We start from the raw sequence: 25,430 nt of genomic DNA, 5'->3' as shown, positions 1-25,430 counted from the left end.
ATAGGTCTAGCAGCGTTGTGTACCAGGGTTGCCTTGCCCAAGTTGGTGCTATCAATATGAGTTTGAGTTTGCTTTGACTGAGTTTGTTTACCAGGTAAGGAAGGAGAGGGAGAGGAGGAAAAGCGTAAGCAAATATCCCTGACCAGTTCATCCATAGGGCATTGCCTTGGGATTGCTTGTGTGGGTATCTGGATGCGAAGTTTTGGCATTTTGCGTTCTCCCTTGTCGCAAACAAGTCTATCTGAGGTGTTCCCCAGAGTTTGAAATAAGTGTTCAGTATTTGGGGGTGAATTTCCCATTCGTGGACCTGTTGGTGATCTCGAGAGAGATTGTCTGCGAGTTGATTTTGTATCCCTGGTATAAACTGTGCAATTAGGCGAATTTGGTTGTGAATTGCCCAATGCCAAATTTTTTGTGCTAACAGGCTTAACTGCGTGGAGTGCGTCCCTCCCTGCTTGTTTAGATAATACATTGTTGTCATGTTGTCTGTTTTGACGAGAATGTATTTGTGAACTATTATTGGTTGGAAAGCTTTTAGTGCTTGAAAAACTGCAAGAAGTTCTAGGTGATTGATATGCAGTTTTGTTTGATGTACGTTCCATTGTCCTTGTATGCTGTGTTGATCGAGGTGTGCTCCCCACCCTGTCATGGAAGCATCTGTTGTTATTACGTATTGTGGCACTGGGTCTTGGAAAGGCCGCCCCTTGTTTAAATTTATGTTGTTCCACCACAGAAGCGAGAGGTAAGTTTGGCGGTCTATTAACACCAGATCTAGAAGGTGACCCTGTGCTTGAGACCACTGTGATGCTAGGCATTGTTGTAAGGGCCTCATGTGCAGTCTTGCGTTTGGGACAATGGCTATGCATGATGACATCATGCCTAGGAGTTGTAATACCATCTTTGCTTGTATCTTTTGTGTTGGATACATGCGTTGTATGATGGTGTTGAAATTTTGAATTCTTTGTGGACTTGGAGTGGCTACTCCTTTTGATGTGTCTATTATGGCTCCCAGGTATTGTTGTACCTTGCGTGGCCGAATTTTGGATTTTGTGAAATTGACGGTGAACCCTAGTTTGAAGAGGGTTTGTATGATATGATTTGTGTGATTTGAGCATTCTATTAACGAATGGGCCTTGATTAGCCAGTCGTCTAGATATGGGAACACATGTATTTGCTGCCTTCTGATGTGTGCAGCGACTACCGCTAGACATTTGGTAAAGACTCTTGGTGCGGTTGTTAATCCGAAAGGCAGTACCTTGAATTGGTAATGTATTCCTTTGAATACAAACCTTAGGTATTTCCTGTGCGATGGGTGAATTGGTATATGGAAATAAGCATCCTTGAGGTCTAAAGTTGCCATGTAGTCGTGCAGCTTTAGCAATGGCAATACTTCTTGTAGTGTGACCATGTGGAAGTGGTCTGATTTGATGAAAGTGTTGACTACTCTGAGGTCTAGGATTGGTCTCAGTGTTTTGTCCTTCTTTGGTATCAGAAAGTACAGTGAGTAAACTCCTGTGTTTATTTGTGTGTTTGGCACTAATTCGATTGCATTCTTTTGCAATAGTGCCTGCACTTCTATCTCTAGGAGATTGGAATGGTGTGTTGTTAAATTTTGTGCTTTTGGTGGTATGTTTGGAGGGAACTGTAGAAATTCTATGCAGTAACCATGTTGGATAATTGCTAGAACCCAAGTGTCTGTAGTGATTTTCTCCCATGCTGTGTAATAATGACCTATTCGTCCCCCCACTGGTGTTGTGTGGAGGGGGTGAGTGACATGTGAGTCACTGTTTAGTAGTAGGGGTTTTGGGGCTTTGGAATCTTCCTCTATTTCTAGGCAATTGCCCTCCTCTATATTGTCCCCGAAAACCTCCTCTATACTGTCCTTGGTAACTGGACGGTGTGGCTTGTGAGGTGCTGGCTTGTGTGCTTTGACCCCGAAACCCCCCTCGAAAGGGCGTTTTACGGAATGAGCTGTAATTCCCTCTGCTCTGCGGGGAGTAGAGTGCGCCCATGGCTTTGGCAGTGTCCGTATCTTTTTTGAGTTTCTCAATCGCTGTGTCCACTTCTGGACCGAACAGTTCTTTTTCATTAAAAGGCATATTGAGAACTGCTTGTTGAATCTCTGGTTTAAATCCAGACGTTCGGAGCCATGCATGCCTTCTGATAGTTACAGATGTATTAATTGTCCGTGCAGCTGTATCTGCAGCGTCCATGGAGGAGCGGATCTGGTTGTTGGAGATGGCTTGTCCCTCCTCAACCACTTGTTTTGCCCTATTTTGGAAGTCTTTGGGCAGATGTTCGATGAGATGTTGCATCTCGTCCCAGTGGGCTCTGTCATAGCGCGCAAGTAGTGCCTGGGAGTTCGCGATGCGCCACTGGTTTGCAGCTTGTGCTGCGACTCTCTTACCAGCTGCATCAAACTTGCGGCTTTCTTTATCTGGGGGTGGTGCATCTCCAGATGTGTGAGAGTTGGCCCTTTTCCTAGCTGCTCCTACAACAACAGAGTCTGGTGGCAGCTGTGTTGTGATGAAAGCTGGGTCCGTAGGAGGCGCCTTGTACTTTTTTTCCACCCTTGGTGTGATTGCCCTACTTTTGACCGGATCCTTAAATATGTCTTTTGCGTGCCGGAGCATACCAGGGAGCATAGGCAGGCTTTGGTAGGAGCTGTGGGTGGAGGAGAGTGTGTTAAACAAGAAATCATCCTCTACCTGTTCTGAGTGGAGGCTTACGTTGTGAAATTGTGCTGCTCTAGCCACCACCTGAGAGTACGCGGTGCTGTCTTCTGGTGGAGATGGTTTTGTAGGGTATGCCTCTGGGCTGTTATCTGACACTGGGGCGTCGTATAGGTCCTATGCGTCCTGGTCTTGGTCACCCTGGCTCATGGTGGTGTGAGCTGGGGAGTGTGATGGCGTTTGTGCTGGTGAAACGTTAATCACGGGCGGAGGAGAGGGTGGTGGTGTAACTCTTTTCACCACTTTTGGTTGTGGTGCTTGTTCCGTCTGGAACTCCAACCTTCTCTTTCTCCTAATGGGGGGAAGGGTGCTTATTTTTCCTGTCCCCTGCTGAATGAAAATACGTTTTTGCGTATGGTCCGCATCAGTTGCTTGTAGCTCTTCCTCAAACCTATGCTTCTGCATTTGGGAGGTTAGCGAGTGCTCTTCTGTATAAGAGCCTGAAGCTGGGTCGCTTGCAGTTTGTTTCGGCATCGAAACTTTGTCTGCGTGTTTTTTCGGCTCCGAGGTGACTTTTTTCCTTTTCGGGGCCGAAACCTCTCGGCGTCGATCTGTTTCGGTGCCGCTGTCTCGGCGTCGAGCCGTGTCCACACCGGCATCTCGGTGTCGAGGCTTGTCTCCAGCACTTTCTCGGTCCCGAGAAGGCTGCGTGCCGGTGTCTCGACCGGAGTCGGACGATCTCGGCACTGTTTGGGCCTTTTTCGGTGCCGACGGTCGGTCACCGATTTTATGGGTTGAGCCATGGCCTGGTGGCAGTGGCGTCCCCTGGGCCTTGTAAATGTTTCTTTGTGTGGTTTTCGACGTCTTACTCACGGTTTGTGTATCGTCGAATCCTTCGGAGTCTGAGTCTTGGATCGAGAAGGTACCTTCCTCTTCCTGTTCCTCGAACTCCCGTCGGGCTGTCGGTGCGGACGCCATTTGAAGTCTTCTGGCTCGACGGTCTCGGAGTGTTTTTCGGGACCGGAACGCACGACAGGCCTCGCAGGTGTCTTCGCTGTGCTCAGGTGACAGGCACAGGTTGCAGACCAAGTGTTGGTCTGTGTAGGGGTATTTATTGTGGCATTTGGGGCAGAAACGGAACGGGGTCCGTTCCATCGGCGTTCTTCAGCACGCGGTCGGGCCGACCAGGCCCCGACGGAGGATCGAAAAACTACCCCGAAGGGCACCGGAGCTCTTCGATCTTCGATGCGGTGTTGAATCTAAGTATGCCGATTCCGAACGCAACAATACCGACGAAAATCTTCCGAAATTAACTATTTTTTCTGTTCCGAAACTCGGAGCGACAGGAACACGTCCGAACCCGATGGCGGAAAAAAAACAATCGAGGATGGAGTCGACGCCCATGCGCAATGGAGACAAAAGGAGGAGTCACTCGGTCCCGTGACTCGAAAGACTTCTTCGAAGAAAAACAACTTGTAACACTCCGGCCCAACACCAGATGGCGAGCTATTGCAGAACATGCGTATCTACAGCGACAGATGCCATCGAACTTTACAAAATTAACCCTCCTATTCATAATTATGCCCTTAACCCAAATCCACCAACCCTGGTTGTCCCTCTGTACTTCTTTAATTTCACATTATAGAAAGTCTGCAAACAAAATTCCTACATCCCTCACAGCTGCCCCAACAGAGGAATAAGAAGTTTGAGAGAACCTTCCAGTGAAACACCATTTCTGGGTGTTACTTTAAAAAAGAGTTTTCTGCAAATAACATCTAGGCGATTTCCTTCCTTTGGAAGGTGCCCTGTAGCTGCACCCTGTGTTCATGTTGTGACCCTCCCCTCATTTCCTCATTGATAGCTCAGCCTATTTGTGAAAAATAGATCAGCCTAGTGATCATAACCCCCCCTAGAAATCTGAGCTAATTTTCTCATACTGATAACATTCAATATTTTGACATTTAGGTAACGAAAACCTGAGCTTCCTCTGCCATCTGAAACACAAGGAAATGGCCGTCCACAAGTAGTTTGAGCCTGAAGTGTTGAAATAGCAAGACTTGCACCCACAAAAATTTGAATTCTTCAACCAGTCCTAGAAAAACCTTCCGACGTCGGGCCACTGTCATCCAGAGACCTGAGAATACTCTTGTATGAGTATTTTCTAGTATCAGAAAACTTTTATTTTTTAATTGATCGCCACCTTCAAAATCAGTTCTTTGTTCTGGAAATCGGAGAAGTTAACCAGAATTCATCAGGGGAATTTCACATTTACTGGCTGGAGTACTGCGAGTTTATGCACCCTCATTATTGTCTAGTCCGTTGGTGCGTCTGCTAGATATGCTTCTTGATGAGGGAATCCATCATCTGTGTTACACTCTGTATTAATCCTTGGGACTCACTTCCTTCTGTTCTGGAATCCCAATAAATTGAAGGTAGGAATATTTCACATGATTTTCCATTTCTTCCATCTCACTCTATATATAACAAACTTTTTTTGCTCATCCAGAACTTGCTTTTTGAAAAAGCCAATTTTATCACCTTGATCAGAAATTCTTTGCTCGGTCTCCTGCAACTTTCTCACATATTGTTCGAATGTCGAATGTCCCAAACTTTTGTTCAATTCTAGTCAGTCTTTGCTGCAATTTTTTCGATCTCCTGAGCCTGCTGCTGCCTTAGTTCTTGGATTTCTGACAGAATTATCTTGAACAGAGATTTCATGGACTCGTGCATGTTGAAAGTTCTTTCCTGTGTTGTCAATCCCAGCCTGTACCACTTCCACCCCCAAACCAGCTGGTAGCAGCGCATGAGCAACTATTATCTCTATACTATCTCTTTGCCTGGCATTCATTGTTGAGGTTAAATTTATAGTCTCCGTACACCTCTACTGTTCCGCCTCATCTCCTTTTCCACTCGGCCATTTACTGCCTTCTGGAATAGGGGACATTCTCTAGCTTTCGTTATGGAGCCCGCACCTACACCTATAGTAAAGAGGGGAATGTTGATTATCCCTTTGGGTTAATTGCCCTCTTTACTCAATTGTTGCACATCAATGGAAGCCTCCTTTTGGCCCTCCTTATTCCCATCTTTATGACCCTCTATAGATTCAGTCATGGGTTATTCTGTTTGAAGAGGACTGGTGATTGGATTTGGTAGTACATGTTCAGACTGCCTCGCAGTCATCTCTTGACTGGGAGACAGATGTCTCTCCATCCTATTAACACATTCTTTCTCCTCCACTGTCCTGTGGTCCATTAAAGCCAAGTACCCTTGCCCCACCCGCTGCTTTCCTTTCTGCGCCAAAGCTATGTTCTGCTTGGCAGCCGGAGACCTTACATGACGCTTCCTCATAGCAATATCAGGACCGGGCCTATCTGAAATCCCTCTAGCTGCACCCTGTTATGACGATCCCTTGCGGGAGATGACTACTTACCTCAAGGAAGGGGGAACCTGTCAGCCACTCAAACCTCAGCCTATCTGTTCACGCCCATGGGACGAGCACCTGACTCAGGCAAAAAGCAGTCAGTACGCCCATGTCTGCTGAGTCTCCTTAACTCCACCTACTTCTTCACAGCTGCAGGGCATTCCTTAAACCCGCCTCACAGGCTGGCAGGCAGAAAATGTCCGGTTGGGCAACCATTAAGTCCTGTGGTGACACACAGGCTGCCAGCAGTCTACAGTTAGAATAACGAATCCCGCTTCGCTTAATTGTGTTTGGTAGGAAAGCATAAACTCAGGATTTAAAATGTACCTCTGGAGCTAGCATACTAATAAGAATACATTTCTATTCAAACTAAATCATTTTAGAACATTTAGTTTATGTGGTATGCAGAATATATGTTCTTTGCAGCAGGCATGTTAACCCTCTACTACTCGTGAGTCAAAACTTACACTTGACAAAACTCAGATCTCTCTCCAGCAGGTACATTAATCACCACGTTATCTTTCATCAAACAAAGAAGTCACTGACAGTGCTGGGTAATTAATGCCTGCTTCCTCAGGCTGGTCTCTGTAGTTGCAGTCTGTGGAGTCACTCCCTGTCGACAGCTGCTTTGGCAGTGTTGTGATGTGTTGGAGACTGGAGTTACTTACCAGTCAGGAGAGGGCAGGCATACACAGTAACTGAGGGGATGCTAGCCCTCTTCTCAGCAGACAGTACAGTTCTCTGTTGCATCTAATTTGCTGCCATGGTCATCCTCTACGCAGCAGCGTTTTTTTGTAACGTGGGAGCCAAGATGGTTAGAATTATCACTGGCTACAGAGTGGTCCTAGCGGGCGAAGGGCTCTGCATTCCCCTTCTATTTCTTGCAAGCCACAGGCTCCAGCTGCTACAGATCACTGGCATACAATAAAAATAAAATGGCTTACAGTACACATTTCGGGTGAGGCATACACACTGAAAATTAGGTACTTCTCAGTTAAGTGTCAGCACAGGGCTTGGGGCACAGCAGTCGTGAGCTATTATAGGGGTGCTGCTGTGGGAGACTCAATTTTGTCTCTGCGCTTCCTGCACAGGGGCTAGTATAGCAGACACAATACGCAGCACCTGTTGCCTCCTGACCCTTCCTGAAATGTCTTGCCCCACTGCAGACTCAAAACCCAGATAATGTATCCAGAGCAACTGTTCCAGAGCTTCAGGGCGACAACCAGCATAGTTCTGTTAAACAGGATGACTGGTCACACTACTTTGAGTTTGCTGCCCTACTGGTCAATGAACACAAAGCTGCATGCTCAATGATATTCCTGTCCTGTTGCAGTCCTATTTTTAGCTCCATGCACGAAGCAGTCTAGCAATCTTTCTGTTGCCGGGACGCTGCTACCACCGTGCCAGGTCTTTTGGTTTCTTTACGCTCATGCTCATCATTTTAGCTCCACACACAGAGGAGTCCCATTCTCATTCTGTGCCAGGATGCTGCTGACATCATGCCAAGCCAGTTTCTGCTCCTGTCACCTGCCTAACCATGTGTCGCGAGGGTGCTCTATACCAGTTTTGGTGCATTCTTCCCTTTTGCCAGGACATCTTTGCCCAGTCCCTCATTCCCACTTGCATTCTGAATTCAAGAACCATCTTCCCACCAAGTACTTTTCTATATGAGCAATGGCCATCTCAGGCTCATGCTAGGAGCATAGGCTACTTACCAGCCTTTTGATGTTTAGGTAATACGACCTGGGAATAACTAATTTGCCAATTCTCTCAGAGGTGACTCTCGGTCACTGTTATTTTTGACACACTACTATGCTGGATCTTTTCATGATAGGTTAACATTCTATTTGTAATTTCTCTTTTTCTCATTCTCTAAAAGCCATCCTGTACAATAAGTACTTCACTTACATCTTATACTTTACATATTTTCCATATTTTTAACATGTGTTATAGTCTCACTATTCCTATTCTGTTTAAATCTCAGCAGGAATCTTGGGTTCAATTGTATCTAGGAGAATCCTGATGAGGATTCCGCTATTTTCTAGGAATAGAAAGGTCAACATCATACTCTGACCCTTTTCTATATTTAAGTTTACTGAGAACGGGCCATGCTATTCTTGTTTTTTAGATACGCACCACTGTCATGTGTGACATTGCTGAGAGAGCACCAAGTATGCTTGTTTCACTTACACCAACTGCACAGCTGTATAATGTTTTTAAAAAGAAATATGTTCATTACTGTTGCTTTAAATAAGTAACCATTTGGTTGGGAGCATGGTTAAATATATTTGTCAAGGGGCCACTCATCTGATAGGCATTGACTGTTGAGTCTGTCTGCCCTGAGCCTGCCAGTGGCACAGCCATTTCCAAAGGCTCAAGACCTCCTGGCACGGGCCCGTGTTCCCACCCCACCCTGTTTATTGCAGGACCACAAGGCAGCAGTGATGTCCATAAGCATCAGTACCCACTTCACCTGGATGGTTAGAAGTAAGGCTGTCAATGTGATGGCCCTCACTTCCAGAGGTTAATATGTAGCCAGACATAGCTAGAGATCAGAGACCTCTGATCGCCACCCAACCTGGATGGCCACCCCAACCCAGAAGCAATGCATTAGTCGCCACTGTCGGCTCTAGGTGGGGAAGGGAGAGAGCTCTGCTGCAGAACCAATTGCAGTCTGGTAACTATCACTGTAGATCTTTGCGGTCTCCTCCAAAATCTCATTGTGGTTGGAGAGGTCCCACTTATGTTGGGCCAGATGAGACCACAGATCTCACACCATCTGGTGTGCTCGACTAGCAGGATGCAGAAAGCCACCAGTCTCAGCAGCTCCACAGTCACTTGAATCAACAGCAGGGACTGAAAGATCAGGATCACAGCCTGAATGTCCTGGACTCACTTTCCCAGGAGAAAGGCACAAACAGAACCATGTCAAGAATGCCTCCAATGAAGGGGAGTGTCTCCGAAGGAGTCAGGTGTAAAAGGAGTTTCGCCGTAGTCTGGAGGTCATAGAGGTACAGGAAGACTGGCACACTTGACCTCTGCCACCACAGGTATCACTTTTGTGATCACTTGAGGAACACTGGTTAGACTAAAGGGGAGCAGTGAACTGAAAATTCTCCTGCCCCACAACGCACAACAGGTAACAATGTGTTGGCAGGACGGGTATAAGGAAATGGGCGTCCTGCAAGTCCAACACCACCATCCAGTCTCCAGGATCAAGGCCAGAAAAGACCTGGGCGAGAGTTGTCTTTTTGAAATGTTCTTACCCCATACCGAACAACAGGTAACGATGTGTTGGCAGGACGGGTATAAGGAAATAGGTGTCCTGCAAGTCCAACACCACCATCCAGTCTCCAGGATCAAGGCCAGACAAGACCTGGGCCAGAGTTAGCTTTTTGAAATGTTCTTACCTGGGGAGGGTGTTGAGAGGGCACAGATGTAAAATGGGATAAAGGCTGCTGTACTTCTTGGGCAAGAAAAAGTAGCGGGAAAAACAACCACTTCCTACTTCTGACACTGGCACCCTATCAATGCCTTCTGACAGTCACTTGGGAACAGTGGAACATGCAGCAGAGAGGAGAGTAAGAGTAAGGCGTAACCCCCTGAAAACGATCAGCAGAACCCACCTGTTTGTCGCTAACTCTTTCCAACCTGGGAAGAATATTTTGCGTCTGCTCCCCTAAGAGCACGCTAAAGGAGTTTTGCAGGTGGGGCTGACAAGGAGACCTGCTGGGGGTGTGAAGGCAGGGACTGAGCGGCCTCGTGACTGTGGCTGGTGGGCACCACAGCGTCGACTATAAAACTGCTGGGTTCCTTGGAGAGGCTGGCTGTAAGGGACTGCTCTACCAAAGGAGCAGTAAGGTTGTTGCGGCTGGCAAGGTGTGGTGGATAAGTCCTGAGAACGTACAGTAGCCCTGCTCTTTGAATCGCTCTAAAGCAGAATCAGTCTTGTCAGTAAACAGGCACGTCCTATCAAAGGATTTATCCATAACAGAGGATTGGACATCACCTCAGAACTCAGATGACATGTCGGCGAATGGCAACACTGGTGCCAATGGCTTACTCAATGGAATTGTGGTGTCTCAGCCACAACAAATGTTGAACTTGGTTGCATCACAACCATCTTGAATGGCCTGAACAAGGATAGGTTGGAGATCTTCAGAGACTCAAGGGAGGACTTAAGTTATAACTCCCACAGGACGTAGGAGTAGTGTCCCAGGAGGCAGCTGGCATTTACTGATTGGAGAGCCAGGTGGGTGAAAGAGAAAACCCGCTTTCCAAATGTCCCCACTTGTGTGGACTCTATCAGGTGAAGTAATCAGAAAAGTGTAGGGGTTAGATGTGTTCATGGACGCCTGAGCCACTAAGCTTTCAGGGGAAGAATGTGCAGACAGGAATCGAGGGTCACCTGGGGAAGGGCAATGGTGTCTCATTAGTTGTCTGCTGGCTGGATGCTGGAACAAGGTTTCACCATAGCGCTCAACAAGGTATACGTTGGTGCCTCATTAAGTTGTTAAAGGGGCTCAAGAGGGTGTCTACCCTAGCTGCAGGACTTCCACCGACACATTATTGTTAACTTCTTTTTCAGACAAATTGTTTCTCAAAGAGTGTAAACCCCAACGGCCAATGAGTAAGAGTTGCACGTATCAGAGCAGGAACAAGGTTTCCTGTTACTGCCAAATAGGTAATGTACAAGAAGATCTCATCTAAGGAAGCTTTGTGAAAAATCACAATTGTTGGCTAAAGGAGATGAACTCAAAAAAAGCATCAGGTTTTTCAGCTACACAAGCCGGAGCCTTATGAACCACACAGGTAAGGCCAAAACAGCAATTGGAATCATCCTAAAATGCTTGACCTCTTAAGAGTCAAATGAATTGAAAATGGAGGAGAGGCGTACCATGCTCCCTTTCAACAAAGATTTAAGCTGTAATCACTTTGCCAATGAGGTATGCAAACATGTATAGGGACTGGATACAGGCTAACACCATAAAGAAAGCAATTCAGTGAAATCATTGACAGTGACTTGCTAGAGATTTGCAACAGGTGTGGAGAAACACTGTTGCACGATACACTAACAGTGCATGTGGAGGGTCATACAGCAGTTCAGGCTTTTTCTGTTACACTGAGAATCATGAAATATGTTATGCTGGACTTCAAATATCAACTTACAACACTAGTGAGGTGCTGGTATCAGTAAATCAAGATTTTCTCACTTGGCTCTTCAGGGTTTAGCCTTCTGAGGTTCATAGGCAAGACACTTTTCAACAAAATATGAGTTATTGAGCGGGTGAGCCTACAGCGCAGATGTCATTATTGTTGCAATATTATACTAATGCAGATTGTGTGATATAAAAATGTTAATTCACAATAACAGTAAGCTAGATAGAAGAAAGGGTTACAGCAGGGTAACAGTGTTATGTAGGGTGAATATATCTTGAAGGATGATTAATGATGCTGTTCAAATGTAGTATCATTACCTGAGGCACGGTGTAGGGTGATGGGTTCATGAATTCAGTGAGGTCTATCAAGCACTCTCTCTCATCCTGGGACACATGGATCGACTGGATCGGAGGGAACCTTGGGTAGGCATCTCGAAAATCTTTTAGCATGAGCCGCTTATGGGTTTGGCCTAGATTTGCCCTTTCCACAAAAACCTGAGTAAACAAAAAAAACAGTAATTTTACAAATTACATAAGGCAGAGCTCATTCCAAACCTAGGAGTTCAATCAACCATAGACATGACTCTAAATAGATGCTATTTCTGGTCCGGAGCAGGTAGCTAAACTACTGGGGAGATGCATGGCCACAGGTTGAAAAGCGTTTCTCCTTCTTGTCTGCTTGCTACAAGCACATTTTACAAAATAGATTGGAGAAAACCTAGAAATCAACTACAGACGATCATCCCCGTAACAAGAAGTCCACTATCACCCGAGAACAATTCTCCAGCATCATAGTTGCTGCCCCAGGAAGCAACATAGCAGCATGAGCTTCTGGTTGTCCATGATGACTATAGGGGTGGGGGGGACATCACACACAATGAGCCACTGCTCAATGATTTTCCTTCTATTCGCAGCGGAAGAACAATAACAAGCCATAATAACGACCAAATGATGTCCATTACCCCAAGGTGAAGAAACAGTATTTAGTAAACATTTACATTCAAACTGCAAACAATTGCATATAAGTTGATTAACTTGACTAACATTCAAGTTGACAAAAAAGCAATTTTTGACACAGGAACAAAAAAAAAACAACAGAGTATTGAATCCTTGGAAGACTCACATATTAAATATTCAAAACCAGTATTTTGAAAGGTAAATATAATATAAACTTTCAACTTGAATAATAAAAAGCTAATTTCATAAGCTTGACCAATGTAATGCAGACAAACTGCAGAATATGATTAGTCAGCATGTATTCGGGAAGAAAAACTGAAATGTATGGATGGAATTTTATCATCAATCATTAAATTTACAGACAGGAACCAACCATATGCAAATCAATCTTGGTTCTACACCATCGGACTTTTAATTACTAGGCCACATGTTATGGTATGCATATTTGGATAGCACGCATATCATCCAGTAGGTGATCCTGGCATAACTAAAGAGGAACATAAGTAAACTGAATGTATTCCAGCCTTTTTGGACCTCACTGTTAGAGACACTATAATCTATATGAGACAGTAAGTCACAAGACCCTCACCCTCCTAGCATACCCATGTTTTTTAGGGCACTTGCCTATTTAAAGCAAAAACTGATGTATGGAAATGTTTGATCAAATTGTAATCAATGGTAATTCTACTAGGCAATTTCATTACATTTATTTTTTGCTCCCTATGCCATTATAGACAGAACCAACCATATGCAAATAGGTCTTGGGCTTATTGAGGAAATGCGCATAACAGTACACAGTAGGGTGTCCATATTATGTGGATATGGATTTGCTTCTCTCTGTCCAGAATAGTAGTGAGCACAGAGTTGATGAAATGTAACGTGCTGAACAGTGCCTCAATAACTACTAATTGTTGAGAATAATTCAAGGAATTCCATCAGCAAAGCCATCAACAGAAAACTTTTCAAGAACATCAAGCACTGTATCAACCCACTGCAGGACCCACCTATTCCTCAAACTGCAGAAAACTGCAATGCTACCAACCTATTCTTCAGTGAAAAAATATAGAAGTTCAGAAAGCACATCAACACCACCAAGCCTGCTTCATTTCTTACACCTACCCTTTCCCATAGAATGCCTCAGTGGTCAGTGTCTGGAGCCCTATCTTTCCTAGATCTCACTGACCTACTCAACTTCCTCAAAGATACTTCTTATAAAGATAATATATTGCCATTGTCCTTCATCAAAGCTCGCTCTGAGGGCACTATATTACTCCTTCTTACTATAGTCAATGCCTCCCCCACTTAGAACATCTTGCCAGAAGTTCTCAAGACAGGCTAGATTCCTAAAGAAACCTACACTAGTTCCTGATGATCTTGTCAATTAGCAGCCCATCTCCCACCTACCATTTATCAGCAAGATAATTGAAAATGCAGTCTTTGTTCAACTTCTAAATCACATCAATGATAACCATCTTCTGCACGTCTACCAAACTGGCTTCAGATCACTCAGCAGCACAGAGATTGCTATGTTACACAACACTGAAGATGCCCTCGATCTCAGATGGAGATGACCACTACCTCCTCATATGGCTGGACTTGTCAGCTGCCTTCAACACAGATGGCAATACCACCCTCATACTCAGCTTGAAGTCTTGATGGGGTTCAGTGAAAATGTCCTTCACTGGTTCTCCTCTTACCTTTCCAGTTTTCTTCATATAGGCACCTGTAGGTCATAAAAGATCCCTATCACTTATGGAGTCCACCAGGTTTCCATTCTTTATCTTATTAATTTTTGCATGGAGCCACTTGGTGCTCTACTTATTGATAATAGATCAAGATGAACCAATATGTATATGACACATGTCTAAGAGAAAGTCTCCTCTGCTTCAGACATCCAACACCTCAAACACTCTGCACATCATCCAGACCTGCATATCAGGCACCTATCTGAAGCTCAACCCAATCAAAACAGAATTCCTTGTATTTTCCAGAACTACAAAGAAGAACCAGCACAAAACTGGCTCAATGACATGAACCCAGACAGCTTCAAAACCCCAACTTTCAAAGAATGCCAAGTCACTTGGATTCAACCTCAAAACCAACTGCACCCTCAAGAAACACATTGTGTTTTTTTGGCAAAGACTGTCCGATACCAGCTCTTTCTTCTAAAGATTGTCTAACAGTTTATTCCAGAAAGCAACTTTAGGTCTGCAGTTCAAGCCGTCGTACTCTTGCCCCAGGATGGTGGTGATTTTCTAATCCATGATCTCACAGGATCCACACTTGCACCCTTTTGGGGTATTCTACATGCCTCAGTACGTCTTTGGGAAAGGGTTGCTCCCTAGGGGGGCAATTATGTTTTAGGCAATTTCTTCCCCCATTGGGGGCAGATCGGCTTACATTAATAAGGCCCATCTGCCCCCATGGGGGAGCAGAAACTTCTAGACACCAGGTGTAATTCCTTTTTTTTTGTTTACTGGAGGGGAGCGTGGCCCCTTAGGCAGGGGTCACTCCCCTGGGGGCTATATTAAGTTTAGGCCATTTCTGCCCATCCCCCCCGGGGAAAGCCAAGGAAAGCCTACTAGATGCCAGGGAATAATAAAAAACAAAAATAGTGGGGTGGTGGCTACCAACCAGTATGGGCATGGTTATGCACCCACTCCAACTTAAGGGGGTAACAGTCTTTCAGCCCCCCCGCCCTCCACGCACTACAAGATCTTATCCCAACAGCAAGCAAGAGGACATTTGATTATTTGGGGTTTTGGTTTTACATTTGGGCCATGAGAGCCTGGCTAACTCTCAAAATCGTCCTACTTACAATGGTGAGGGCTGCACTTTTTGGACTTTAGGATGCTGCCATGTAGAAAAATCTACGAGACCCAGACACATCTGAAAACTAAACATCTGGGTGAGTCCAGGGTGGTGTGCTTCACATGCACCCACACCATTTTCCTATCCACAATGCCCTGCAAACCTCCAACTTTGCTTGAAATCACACATTTTCCCCACATTTCTGTGATGGAACCTTCTGGAATCTGCAGCAATCTACAAAATTCCTACCACCCAGCATTATCGCATCTATACCAATAAAAATTCTGCCCCAATTGTCTGCCTAAAAACGTTTTCTTCAAACTGCCCTTTTGAGCCCGCTTTGGTTGCCCCTCAATTTAGAAATGTTTTTACTCTTCCCTGTCACAGACAGTTGGCCCAACTACACAAGTGATATCGGGAGACCGATGGGAACGCTGGGTGGTCGAAATTGTGCCGGTAAAGTGATCCCACACAGAAATGTGAGGAAAATATGATTTTTTTGTGTGCTAAATCTGAAGTTTGCTGAGGATTCTGAGTAAGAAAACACTGAGGGATCCATGCAAGCCACACCTCCCTGGACTACCTCCGGTGTTTCATTTTTCAGAAATGCCTGTGCTTGGGAGGTTTCCCTCGGTGGCTGCTGTACCCAGGAAAAAACAAATGCAGGTGCCCCCCCGCCCCCCCCCCCCCATCCCCTGCAAAAACTGTTAGTTTTGTAATTGATAATTTGGTGTGTCCATGTAGTGTTTTGGTGCATTTCCTGTTGCGGGTGCTGGGCCTATTCACACAAGTGAGGTACCATTTTTATTGGGAGATGTGGGGGAGTGCTGGGTAGAAGGAAGTTTGAGGCTCGCTTCAGATTCAGAACTTTGCAGCACCAAAACGTGAGGGAAAAGTATGTTTTTTTGCCAAATTTTAAGGTTTGCTAAGGATTCTGAGTAACAGAACCTTGTGAAAGCGCCACAAGTTAGCTCACCCTGGGTTTCCCTAGGAGTATAGTTTTAAAAAACGCACCGATTCAGTAGGTTTTCTTAGCTGCCGGCAGAGCTACAGACCAAAATCCACAGCTAGGCACTTAAAAAACACCTCAGTAATCAATGTAAAAATGTGATGTGTCCATGTTGCTTTTCCTGTTGCGGGCACTAGGCCAACTCACACAAGTGAGGTACTATTTTTATCAGGAAACTTGGGGGAACACAGAATAGAAGAACAAGTTTTATTGTCCTTTGTCTTTCTCTACATTTTTGCCTTCCAAATGTAAGACAGTCTGTAAAAAAGAAGTCTTTTTGAGAAATGCCCTGTAATTCACGTGCTAGTAGTATGTGGACCTCGGAATTCAGAGATGTGCAGATAACCACTGCTTCTCAACACCCTACCTTGTGCCCATTTTGGAAATACCAAATATCAAGGATACCTATTTTTCACTCTTTATATTTCACCAAATGAATTGCTGTATACCCGGTATACAATGACCACCCATTGCAAGGTGCAGCTCATTTATTGGCTCTGGGTACCTAGAATTCTTGATGAACCTTCAAGCCCTCTATATCCCAGCGACCAGAAGAGTCCAACAGACGTAACGGTATATTGTTTTAAGAAATCTGCCATAGCTGGAAAAAGTTATAGAAGAAAACGTGAACAGAAATGGCTCTTTTTTTACCTCAATTTCAATAATTCTTTTATATTTTAGCTCTTACTTTCTGTAGGAAAACCTAGAAGGATCTACACAAATGACCCCTTGCTGAATTCAAAATGTTGTCTACTTTTCAGAAATGTTTCGATGTCTGGGATCCAGCATTGGTTTCACACCCATTTCTGTCACTAACTGGAAGGAGGCTGAAGGCACAAAAAAATAGTAAACATGGGGTATGTCCCTGTGAAATGCCAAAATTGTGATGAAAAATGTGGTTTTCTGATTCAAGTCTGCCTGTTCCTGAAAGCCGGGAAGATGGTGATTTTAGCATCGCAAACCCTTTGTTGAATTATTTCAGGAAAAAAAAAAACACATGCTTTCTTCTGCAGCCCTTTTTTCTCAATTATTTTTTTAAACGAGATTTTAGCTGTATTTTGGCTAATTTCTTGGTCTCCTCAAGGGAAACCCGCAAACTCTGGGTAATGCTAAAATCCCTTTGATGTTGGAAAAAAAGTATGCAAATTTGGCATGGGTAGCTTATGTGGACAAAAAGTTAGAGGGCCTAAGCGCGAACTTCCCCAAATAGCCAAACAAAGTCTTGGTACAGGAGGGGGAAAATGCCTGGCAGCAAAGGGGCTAAAGAACGCGAAATCACAGTGCATTAACCATCCACAGGCCAAGCTCCTCTCCTATTACTAAGTGACTTTATGCTTACATTTGATGCACTGATTGAATTCCAGTTCGGGCCAGGGTTAAGCTAGCACTTCAGATTTTATTGTCCCTTTAGGGGCAGATCTTAGCTTGATTTACATATTGTTGGCCCCAGTCTGGGATATCAGTGTGCAAAAAATAAGATGAGGGCTACAGTATTTACTTGTTGTCAATGCATTAAATTGGCAGGTAATGAAAGATACCAAATACCTGCATTTCTTTACATTAAAGGGACAGTACCAGCACTTCTCAGATGAAGTGTAATACTTTTAATAGGAGAGTACCCGTACCCATCAGTAGCGAGCAGGTATTTTGAGATTCTGAGTGTCAGCACTTGTATATTTATATTTCAAGTGATCCTTTTCAGTTTTCTCATCGGCCAGTTTTGTCTCAGAGGCACTTATATCCATCATCATGATCAGTCACTACCCAGATTATGCCCATATACATCCTGGTATAGAGATTCCAAAAGTGCATAGATACTGTTTGAGGATGTGCCTCACATTTAGAGGTAAAGAGCTTTCTCTGGTTGATCAATGGCTGTGCTACGATTTCCAGGCACATGGATACCACTGGATTACATACCTTCCTTGTACAATATCCATCCCAGTAGTCAAGAAATGTTATGGGTAAAAAAAAAAAAAATGTGTCACTGTTTGTTATGATTAGAAAAGCCAAAATAGTCTAACATGCATATGGTGGAGCATGTTATACTCGTCAACTAATGATGAGGCATTCCTTCATGATGAGGTGAAGTATTTCCAACTCAAAAAGGGAAAATCTCAAATGCCAGTCATTAATTAAGGCAGTCTTTTCTAGAAAATCACACTTCCATCGACTGATCACAGCATGATGATGTCAACGCATGGATGGGCTAGTAACCGAGAATCAAAAGCAAAAAACTGAGTTGGTCCCATATAAAGTGGGTCCAGGGCTGCGCCACAAGACAGTTAAACAGCACAAAATATGTCATGCCTGCTAAGCTTATAATCTGGCAATTGATGTGCCTTGTTTGACGGAGTTCTTATGGTCTTTACCTCTTTAGTAGAAGTGTAGGCTTAGCGGGTGAGGCGCTTTTTGTGCTGCTTACTTTAGTAACCTTGAATGACAATTACTCAGAGAAAGATGCTATCCCTGGATAGTTTCAGTTTCTGCTAGAGAAAACTAATCTCTCCTGGAAAGGAGCAATTTATGAACAAACTGTCTTTCCTGGACAGTAAATTTCTTTCACGAGGGATGAGGTGACACTGTTACGACTACCAAGACCGATCACAAGTCACATGATTTCACCATGGTTGTTTACTTTTATGCCAGCAACAGTAACCTGTATTTGTTTTCTGTTAAACAAAAAAAAAGGAGGGGTGAAGGGGATATTGGTCAAAATGGCACATCCGCCTAATGCCCATTTATTTGAAGAGATAGTACTTGGCTGTGCATCCAAGTCTAGGCATATACATTGAAACCTAGTTGATACGAATCTAACAAGGTGGATGCTTTAGCCATAAAAAGTTTTCTTTTCAATTAAAACAGTTATAGAGTCCCACTTGTTAAGTCTTTAGGCACAAATCACTTCAGTACTGACATCTGGTTAATGACAAGAACTCATTACAGATCATTCAGTTAAGGTTCTTTTTTGGTTTATTTATCCCAATCACCAGCCAACATATGTATTGCCCTATCTAACAGACTGAAGGCCTAGGGCTTTTCAAGGCTTGAGATAGGTCGAAGGAACTAAGCAAATAGGAAAAATCCATCCCATTAGTTTCTAAACGTGTGTTCCTCAGGAGCACAGTTTTGAATTCCACTTAAAATCTAAATCTAAGGACCATGTGTTGTGGTCAATGAACAACCAATCCACACGTGCAATGCAGGTACATGAATCAAGAGGTCACAATTGCTAGGAAATCTTTGGATAAGCCACTGTCATCCTATTGTCAGGAAACTGAATCCAAAACAGCACTCATAATGAACACACGTTTAGAACCTCGTAGGACGGATTTTTACTAGTTGCTCAGTTCTTAGAGTGAAACACTTGTTTGCTCATTATTTGGATAGAAAAAAAAACAAAAAAAAGATCCTTAACTGAATGATATGTAATGAGTTATTGTCAATAACCCAAAAAGTTCTATGGTTGAAGCATCCACCACACTTACTAGCCTGGATTTGTCATTTAAGAAATAACAGCAACTAACCTTGTGTTTGAGTAGCACAATGAGCTGTGATCGCAGGATTAACCCACACAGTCTTGATGGCTGGAAATGAAAAAAAATTAAAAAAGCACAATTACATAGAGAACACAAACCGCTAACAACTTTGCAACTGATCCCTCGGTCACACATCAAACTTAAGAGACCAATAAAAATGTACTTACCTATATAGCTATCAGGGTGCACACTTTGCATAGATTCATATCATTTACAAACTGCTCACTATCAATGGAAAGATCTTCTAACAAATTAACTAGCAAACCTGTTGTTAAAAGCTCCAAAATCCTTCATTGTGGCAAATCCTACTCATGAATCATGAAAGATATAATCATAAATGTGGATTTCAAAAGGATGGGTAGAATGGGTTCAATTTTATAAAAGATCCTCATACAACAAACCTACTGTTACTTTAACTTATTTCTCCCACTTGTTCATATGCTCAGAATCACGAGTCAAAGGCAGGCACTGGATAAGGAGCCTCAGAGTTCAGAGGAATTGTCTACGTTTGCGCTTATCCAGACAAAGAGGCAAAAATGGGGCAGCATTTAATGTTGTTCCATAGTTCACTTCCATGTTGCTTGATTGGGTGGGTATTCAGAGACCACAGTCGATTTTACCCCTCAACCGGCTAATCCTGACACTACATCCTGTTTGACAAGACTACCATATCTTGCCAGAAAAGATCATAACTCTAAATCTTTGTCTTGATCCTGAGTGATTTTTCTCATGGAATCACTAAGATACACTACTATTACAGACTTCACAAAAGCATAGCCCTATACAGGTTTTCTAATTTATATTAAAAAACTGAAGGACGCATTAAGCCAGCAAACATGCTTAAGCAGTTTCTGTGTACCACAGACATCAACATACTCTTTGAAGGACAACTACCTGAATTTGAGAAAAAAGGCCTACAGGATATCATGCCTTTTCCTACCAGTTTATGATCCAGGATATTTAGTGCCATCACCTTTTCCTTTGGTGACCAAACATTGCCATTAGAGAAACCCCCAAACCATTATCCAACCATAAACCTCAGGATTTATTTAGGGGACATGATTCAGAGCATGCATTCAATATCTTCCTTCAATTGGATTTAAACTTTAACACAATCAAACAGGGATACGATCAAACAGGAATACGAAGAAAGTGCTCCTTCTGGTTGGCTGAAGATGATATAATTGCCACCATACTCCTTCCTCAGGAACGTTTTATGGCTTACAAGGTGCTTGAAGATAGCTCAATTGTGGCTGGTCCTTGCTCAAAATGAGAAATAAAACATTTTCACTTTGTCCTTGAAGCACATGCTGTTCTGTCCATGGATCTAAATTAACTAACCTTTGTGAACAAAATGGAAAAGTTGGTCAGGTTGCCTCATTGTCATTTTGAGAGCTTACGGGACAAAGATTTAAACTGAAGGGTCTAAACTGTTTCCATATTTGTAGCATCCACTGATCTGAAACCAAAACGCAGACCTGAATAAAGCGGGATAGCTTTCTTACCCCTATTCATGGTCACACTTGGGGCTGCTAGGATCCAGTCTGATATAACTGGAGTCCTTTGACGGAAGTCAAACATGTATTCTATGGCCAAGAAAAAGTCTGCAAGCTTGTGCACTTATAATTGTTTTCCTACTGATCTGTCTAACAGGTGGAAAGGGTGCAGGTGCGTTTCTCTGGAAGGTCTCAAAAATTCTTTAAATCTGTCATCCAAAGTCATTTGTTTCAGAAAGCAGTGAACACTAAAAGTTTCCTGGCTCCTTGCTTTATGCCAGAAAGCATTATGTTCCTTAACCCTTCACACCGAGTCAGTGGGCTTGTCTTCGAAGCGTCCTCTTAAGAGAGGTATTCCATTCTTCATGCTCTTTTGAATTCTCTGCAATTTCCTTTCTTAACATTAAGAGCACATTGTCAGGTGACAAATAAAACCATACTAAGACCAATCCACAATAACTGACCACAACTTCAACATGTCTTACACTCTAAACACTGTAACTTCTGATAAATCCAAAGAGGTCTCAAAATCCACCAACAAGTAGTTTACTCAGAAAATTGCTGAGCAGAAACAGACCAATTGAAACTTGGAACAGCAATGGTATAAGCCAAAGAATAAAAAGTATAAAAAGACCATCAGAGGATGCAGAAAGGCTTGTTTCCTCAAACCCGTATGTGGCCCCCAATCAAACAAAGAAAATGTCTTATTTTTACCAGAAACGGTCTCACCAAGACACCCTATAAGTTCTGATTCTGTACCCAAACAATGCTGCAAAGACCATCCCAAGTTCCTAGAAAGTAAAATTGTTTCAACTGGTGCCTCCAATAATCCAAAGAGCCTGGTTACCCCTCTCATTTCAACTTCTCCATGACAATCCATTTTTACCCCTTTTAAAAGGCTGGAAATTTCCAAGGGTATAAATTGGGCCCTCAAAACAATCATCCAACTTTTATGGACCTCTGCTCAGTAAAAGACAACCAACATTAGAAAATGCCACACATTTCTCTGGAATTGTTCTCCCTATAAAACAAGTCATTATCAACCCCATCTGAAAAAAATCTGCTGATCCAAAAACACGGTCAACAACCAGCCTATCTCCAAACTCCCTTGTCTTAGAAAATCATGAAATGTGAGGTGACAGGACAGATTCAATCATATGTAGAATGAAACCACCTCAAAGATTATCATTCTAGATTTGGACCTGTGAGGGGTTCCAAAACAGACTTTCTCAACAGGGATATGAAGAAAGTGCTCCTTCTGGTTGGCTGAAGATTATCTAATTGCCCCCATACTCCTTGACATTTCAGCTGTTTAAGATACGGTCAACACAATACTGCTAAAAAAAGAGAGACAGAAATTAGGCCGAGAAGGTTGTCAAGAGGGAGAAGCTCCAGTCTTATTTCCCATGTATTCACCACAAGAAAACACTGCACTGAAATAGTCTGTAAAAATAAAAAAAAAAAGAACTTCTCCCAAGGAATTTTCACCATTTCGTTGGGCAAATGTGGATTTTTTTGGGTACCAAAATTGTTGGGTCGAACTGTTGCATGTACTTTAGAGTGCTTACTAGTGGAATGTACCATCATAATCTTTTAAATGAAAACTGTTGGCTCACCCAAAGCCAGGGTGCATTTGATCTATCCTTCATCAAACGAGCAGTAATGGTATCCTGACAAGACACAGGTCAATAGTCCTAATTATCTTAAATCCATGGGCCCAGTCCTAAGGGTCTAACTGCCCATCAACCCAAACTTTCATAAATAATCTAACACAGGATAGCAAATTTCTGTCCTTATTCATCCGAGCAAGCATTGGTTTGAATAAAGTCAACCAATTCAAGTCAATGTTTTTAATATGATATGGTCACGAAATCCAGTCATCACAACTTCAAGCTTCTCAAATGTCTTCATTAGCACCAATTTTCCTAACATGAAAAACCTAGCCAATGTGTTTCATCCCTTATATGGGGACTTCATCAAAGCACTGTGTGAATTCATCTAATTCTGGATATCTCCTATTTATTCCTTCAGGATCATTCATTAAAAAAAACACATTGCGTTCTGCATATCTATGGTGGCGTCCTCACAAGTGTTGTTGGGTTGGCTGGGTCACTGAATTTTTTGAGAACATGAAGTGATCAAGCCACATCAAACTCAGCAATGTAATTTAAAAACCAATGATACCCAGTATAAGTCTGCCAGACTAAAGATTGAAAAACACATTCTGAAGGGCCAACAAGTCATACCTAGACTACCAGACTAAAGCACCTGTGTCAGCAATTCAGTGAGAAACTGCTTATGCTAAGAGAAAACTCTAAATTCTGCCATCCATTTATTTTCCACTGCTCTCAGGGAGCAACACCACCCTAGAGTACAATCTGCTATGACCTGTTGATGGTCCGAAAGAAAACATAGTTAATCATACTATAATCAAGGAAGAATACCCATACACAACCAAACGTCAAAGCGGAATGAAAGAGTAACTAATGAGGGACTTTTAGATATTGAAAAGTTGAATGGAATCCTTTATTCATGGACTTGTTCATATAATAAGCTGTAATAATTTATAACTGATATCAATTTGGCCCTTATATGATTACCTGACTGTTGTTTGTCAGTACTTGTCTTTTTCTAGTAACAAATATATAGAGGTGCCTCTAAAACTGTGGTGTATATTGTAATTCCAACGGGATTTTAATACTAGGTAGGAGAAGTGGGCTAGCCACTGAAAGATCAAGCCCAGCTGGAGACAGATGTCTTGCTCTGGCTCTGCTCCAGGTAGTCTTGGACTCTCAAGTCCAAGATGGGCTCAGCTTTCATGTGTCTTCTGCCTCCCACCAACGCTGTAATGGCATGTACCTGGAATTCAAGGAAAAGCATTACCCTTCAATGTTCAACAGGAGACAGCAAGAGATAACCATCTACATGGCGAATTGCACAATGGAAAAATAGAAAAAAGTGGGATCACTACTGGTTTCTGTGCTTGGCTAAATTGTGTGAGTCCTAGGAGAATACGGTATTTCAGCAAGCCTCTTTCTTCATTATCACATATGAGAGCACCTCAGGATGTCCTCTGAACAAAAATATCTTGTGTTTGATTTAATAGATTAGAATGTTGTTCTGTATAAAATAAGAATCTATGAACATGATAACCAACTTGATTTTTAGTTTATTAATGGCATTAACGTGAGGCCTTGGGGGCATGTATGTTACTAAGTTCATGTTTATAAACTACCACTTGTAATAAATGCTTCTCACTGCAGTGATAAAATCTCCTCTACTAATGGAAAATGCTTCTGCATGTAAAATAAATTCTTTTTTTTTTTTTAAACTTTGAAGAGAATATCATTTTGTTTTGCACAACTTACATGGCAAACATTTTCAGGGCTTGCCTCATAAACAACCTCTAGATAAGTTAAGTTAAGATCCAAAAACAGCATTGTGGATAACAAAAGTTTCAGCGCTAATTCCAAAACAATCAGCAAGGACTTTGGTAGCAAAGGAGGAGCTTTCACTGTCAAGACACTATCAATGAGGGTCAATCTGAATATGTTTACCTGTGCCAGCAGAAGGCTCTACAGGTGCCGCAGAGGGAGCTGCAGGAGGATAGAAAATAACCAGCAAAGCTTTGGTGGGTGCTGACACTTTAGTGGGGTCAGTTCCAGAAGTTAATAGTGGGAAGTGTGGTCTGACAGCAGCAGATGCAAAGCCAGAACAGAGATGAGCATCGGTAATGGGTTCACATCAAAGTCAGGAACGCATGCCTGCTGACTAGAAGATCTGTCCTGCAAACAGGGACAAAGTAAAGAGGAAGAAGAACTGCCCATTGAACTGATGCAGAAATACTTCCCCAGTAAATAATCTCTCCTTCTGTTCTTGAAAGAAAAAAGATAACGATATCTGAAGAGGAAACAAATCCATTGCTCATTGAAGCCACAAGGTTGACAAAACATTCAACCCCGTGTTCTTGACAACCAAATCCATGAAGCTATGACTATAAGCAGACCTGGAGGCATGTGCATACTCCGAGGGCAAACACCAACAGTCAAAAAAGGATCTCTAAGAGTCACAAGAATGACATATATGAGATCTTGACCTCAGGTAGGAAATTTTCTCTAAAGAAACTACAAAATATATATATTTTTTTAACAAAGCTCCAGTGGGTAGCAACTCTGCATCCAGGACAAGGTGCCCTCAGTATGCAATTCTGTGGAGTCACATCTAGTGAGGTACGCAAGTCTAATCGGAGCTGTGGCACAACTCATGGTTGTGGGAGTACTATTTCAACTTTTCTAGATCCAGTCTGGAATATGGACATTCAACAGGTCAGGAATCTGAAGTAGTAGTATTCATCAGAACTTTTTTT

General features: G+C 43.0%; 1 protein-coding gene across 2 annotated transcripts in view; it reads right to left on the bottom strand.

The window, feature by feature from the left end:
- The window catches only part of CLCN7 (chloride voltage-gated channel 7), a 273,461-nt gene that overhangs the window by 32,191 nt on the left and 215,840 nt on the right, over nt 1–25,430 (bottom strand). For both annotated transcript variants that reach the window (XM_069210446.1, XM_069210445.1), the window contains 2 exons: nt 19,557–19,616; nt 11,571–11,747 (listed from right to left, as the gene is read on the bottom strand). In XM_069210446.1, coding sequence (XP_069066547.1) covers nt 11,571–11,747; nt 19,557–19,616 — 237 coding nt within the window. The remainder of the gene's footprint in view (nt 1–11,570; nt 11,748–19,556; nt 19,617–25,430) is intronic.

This window comes from Pleurodeles waltl, chromosome 10 (assembly GCF_031143425.1).
Source record: "Pleurodeles waltl isolate 20211129_DDA chromosome 10, aPleWal1.hap1.20221129, whole genome shotgun sequence".
NCBI classification, from domain to species: domain Eukaryota; kingdom Metazoa; phylum Chordata; class Amphibia; order Caudata; family Salamandridae; genus Pleurodeles; species Pleurodeles waltl.
Note: the sequence above shows the minus strand (reverse complement) of the source record. Positions and strands in the feature narration are given on the sequence as shown.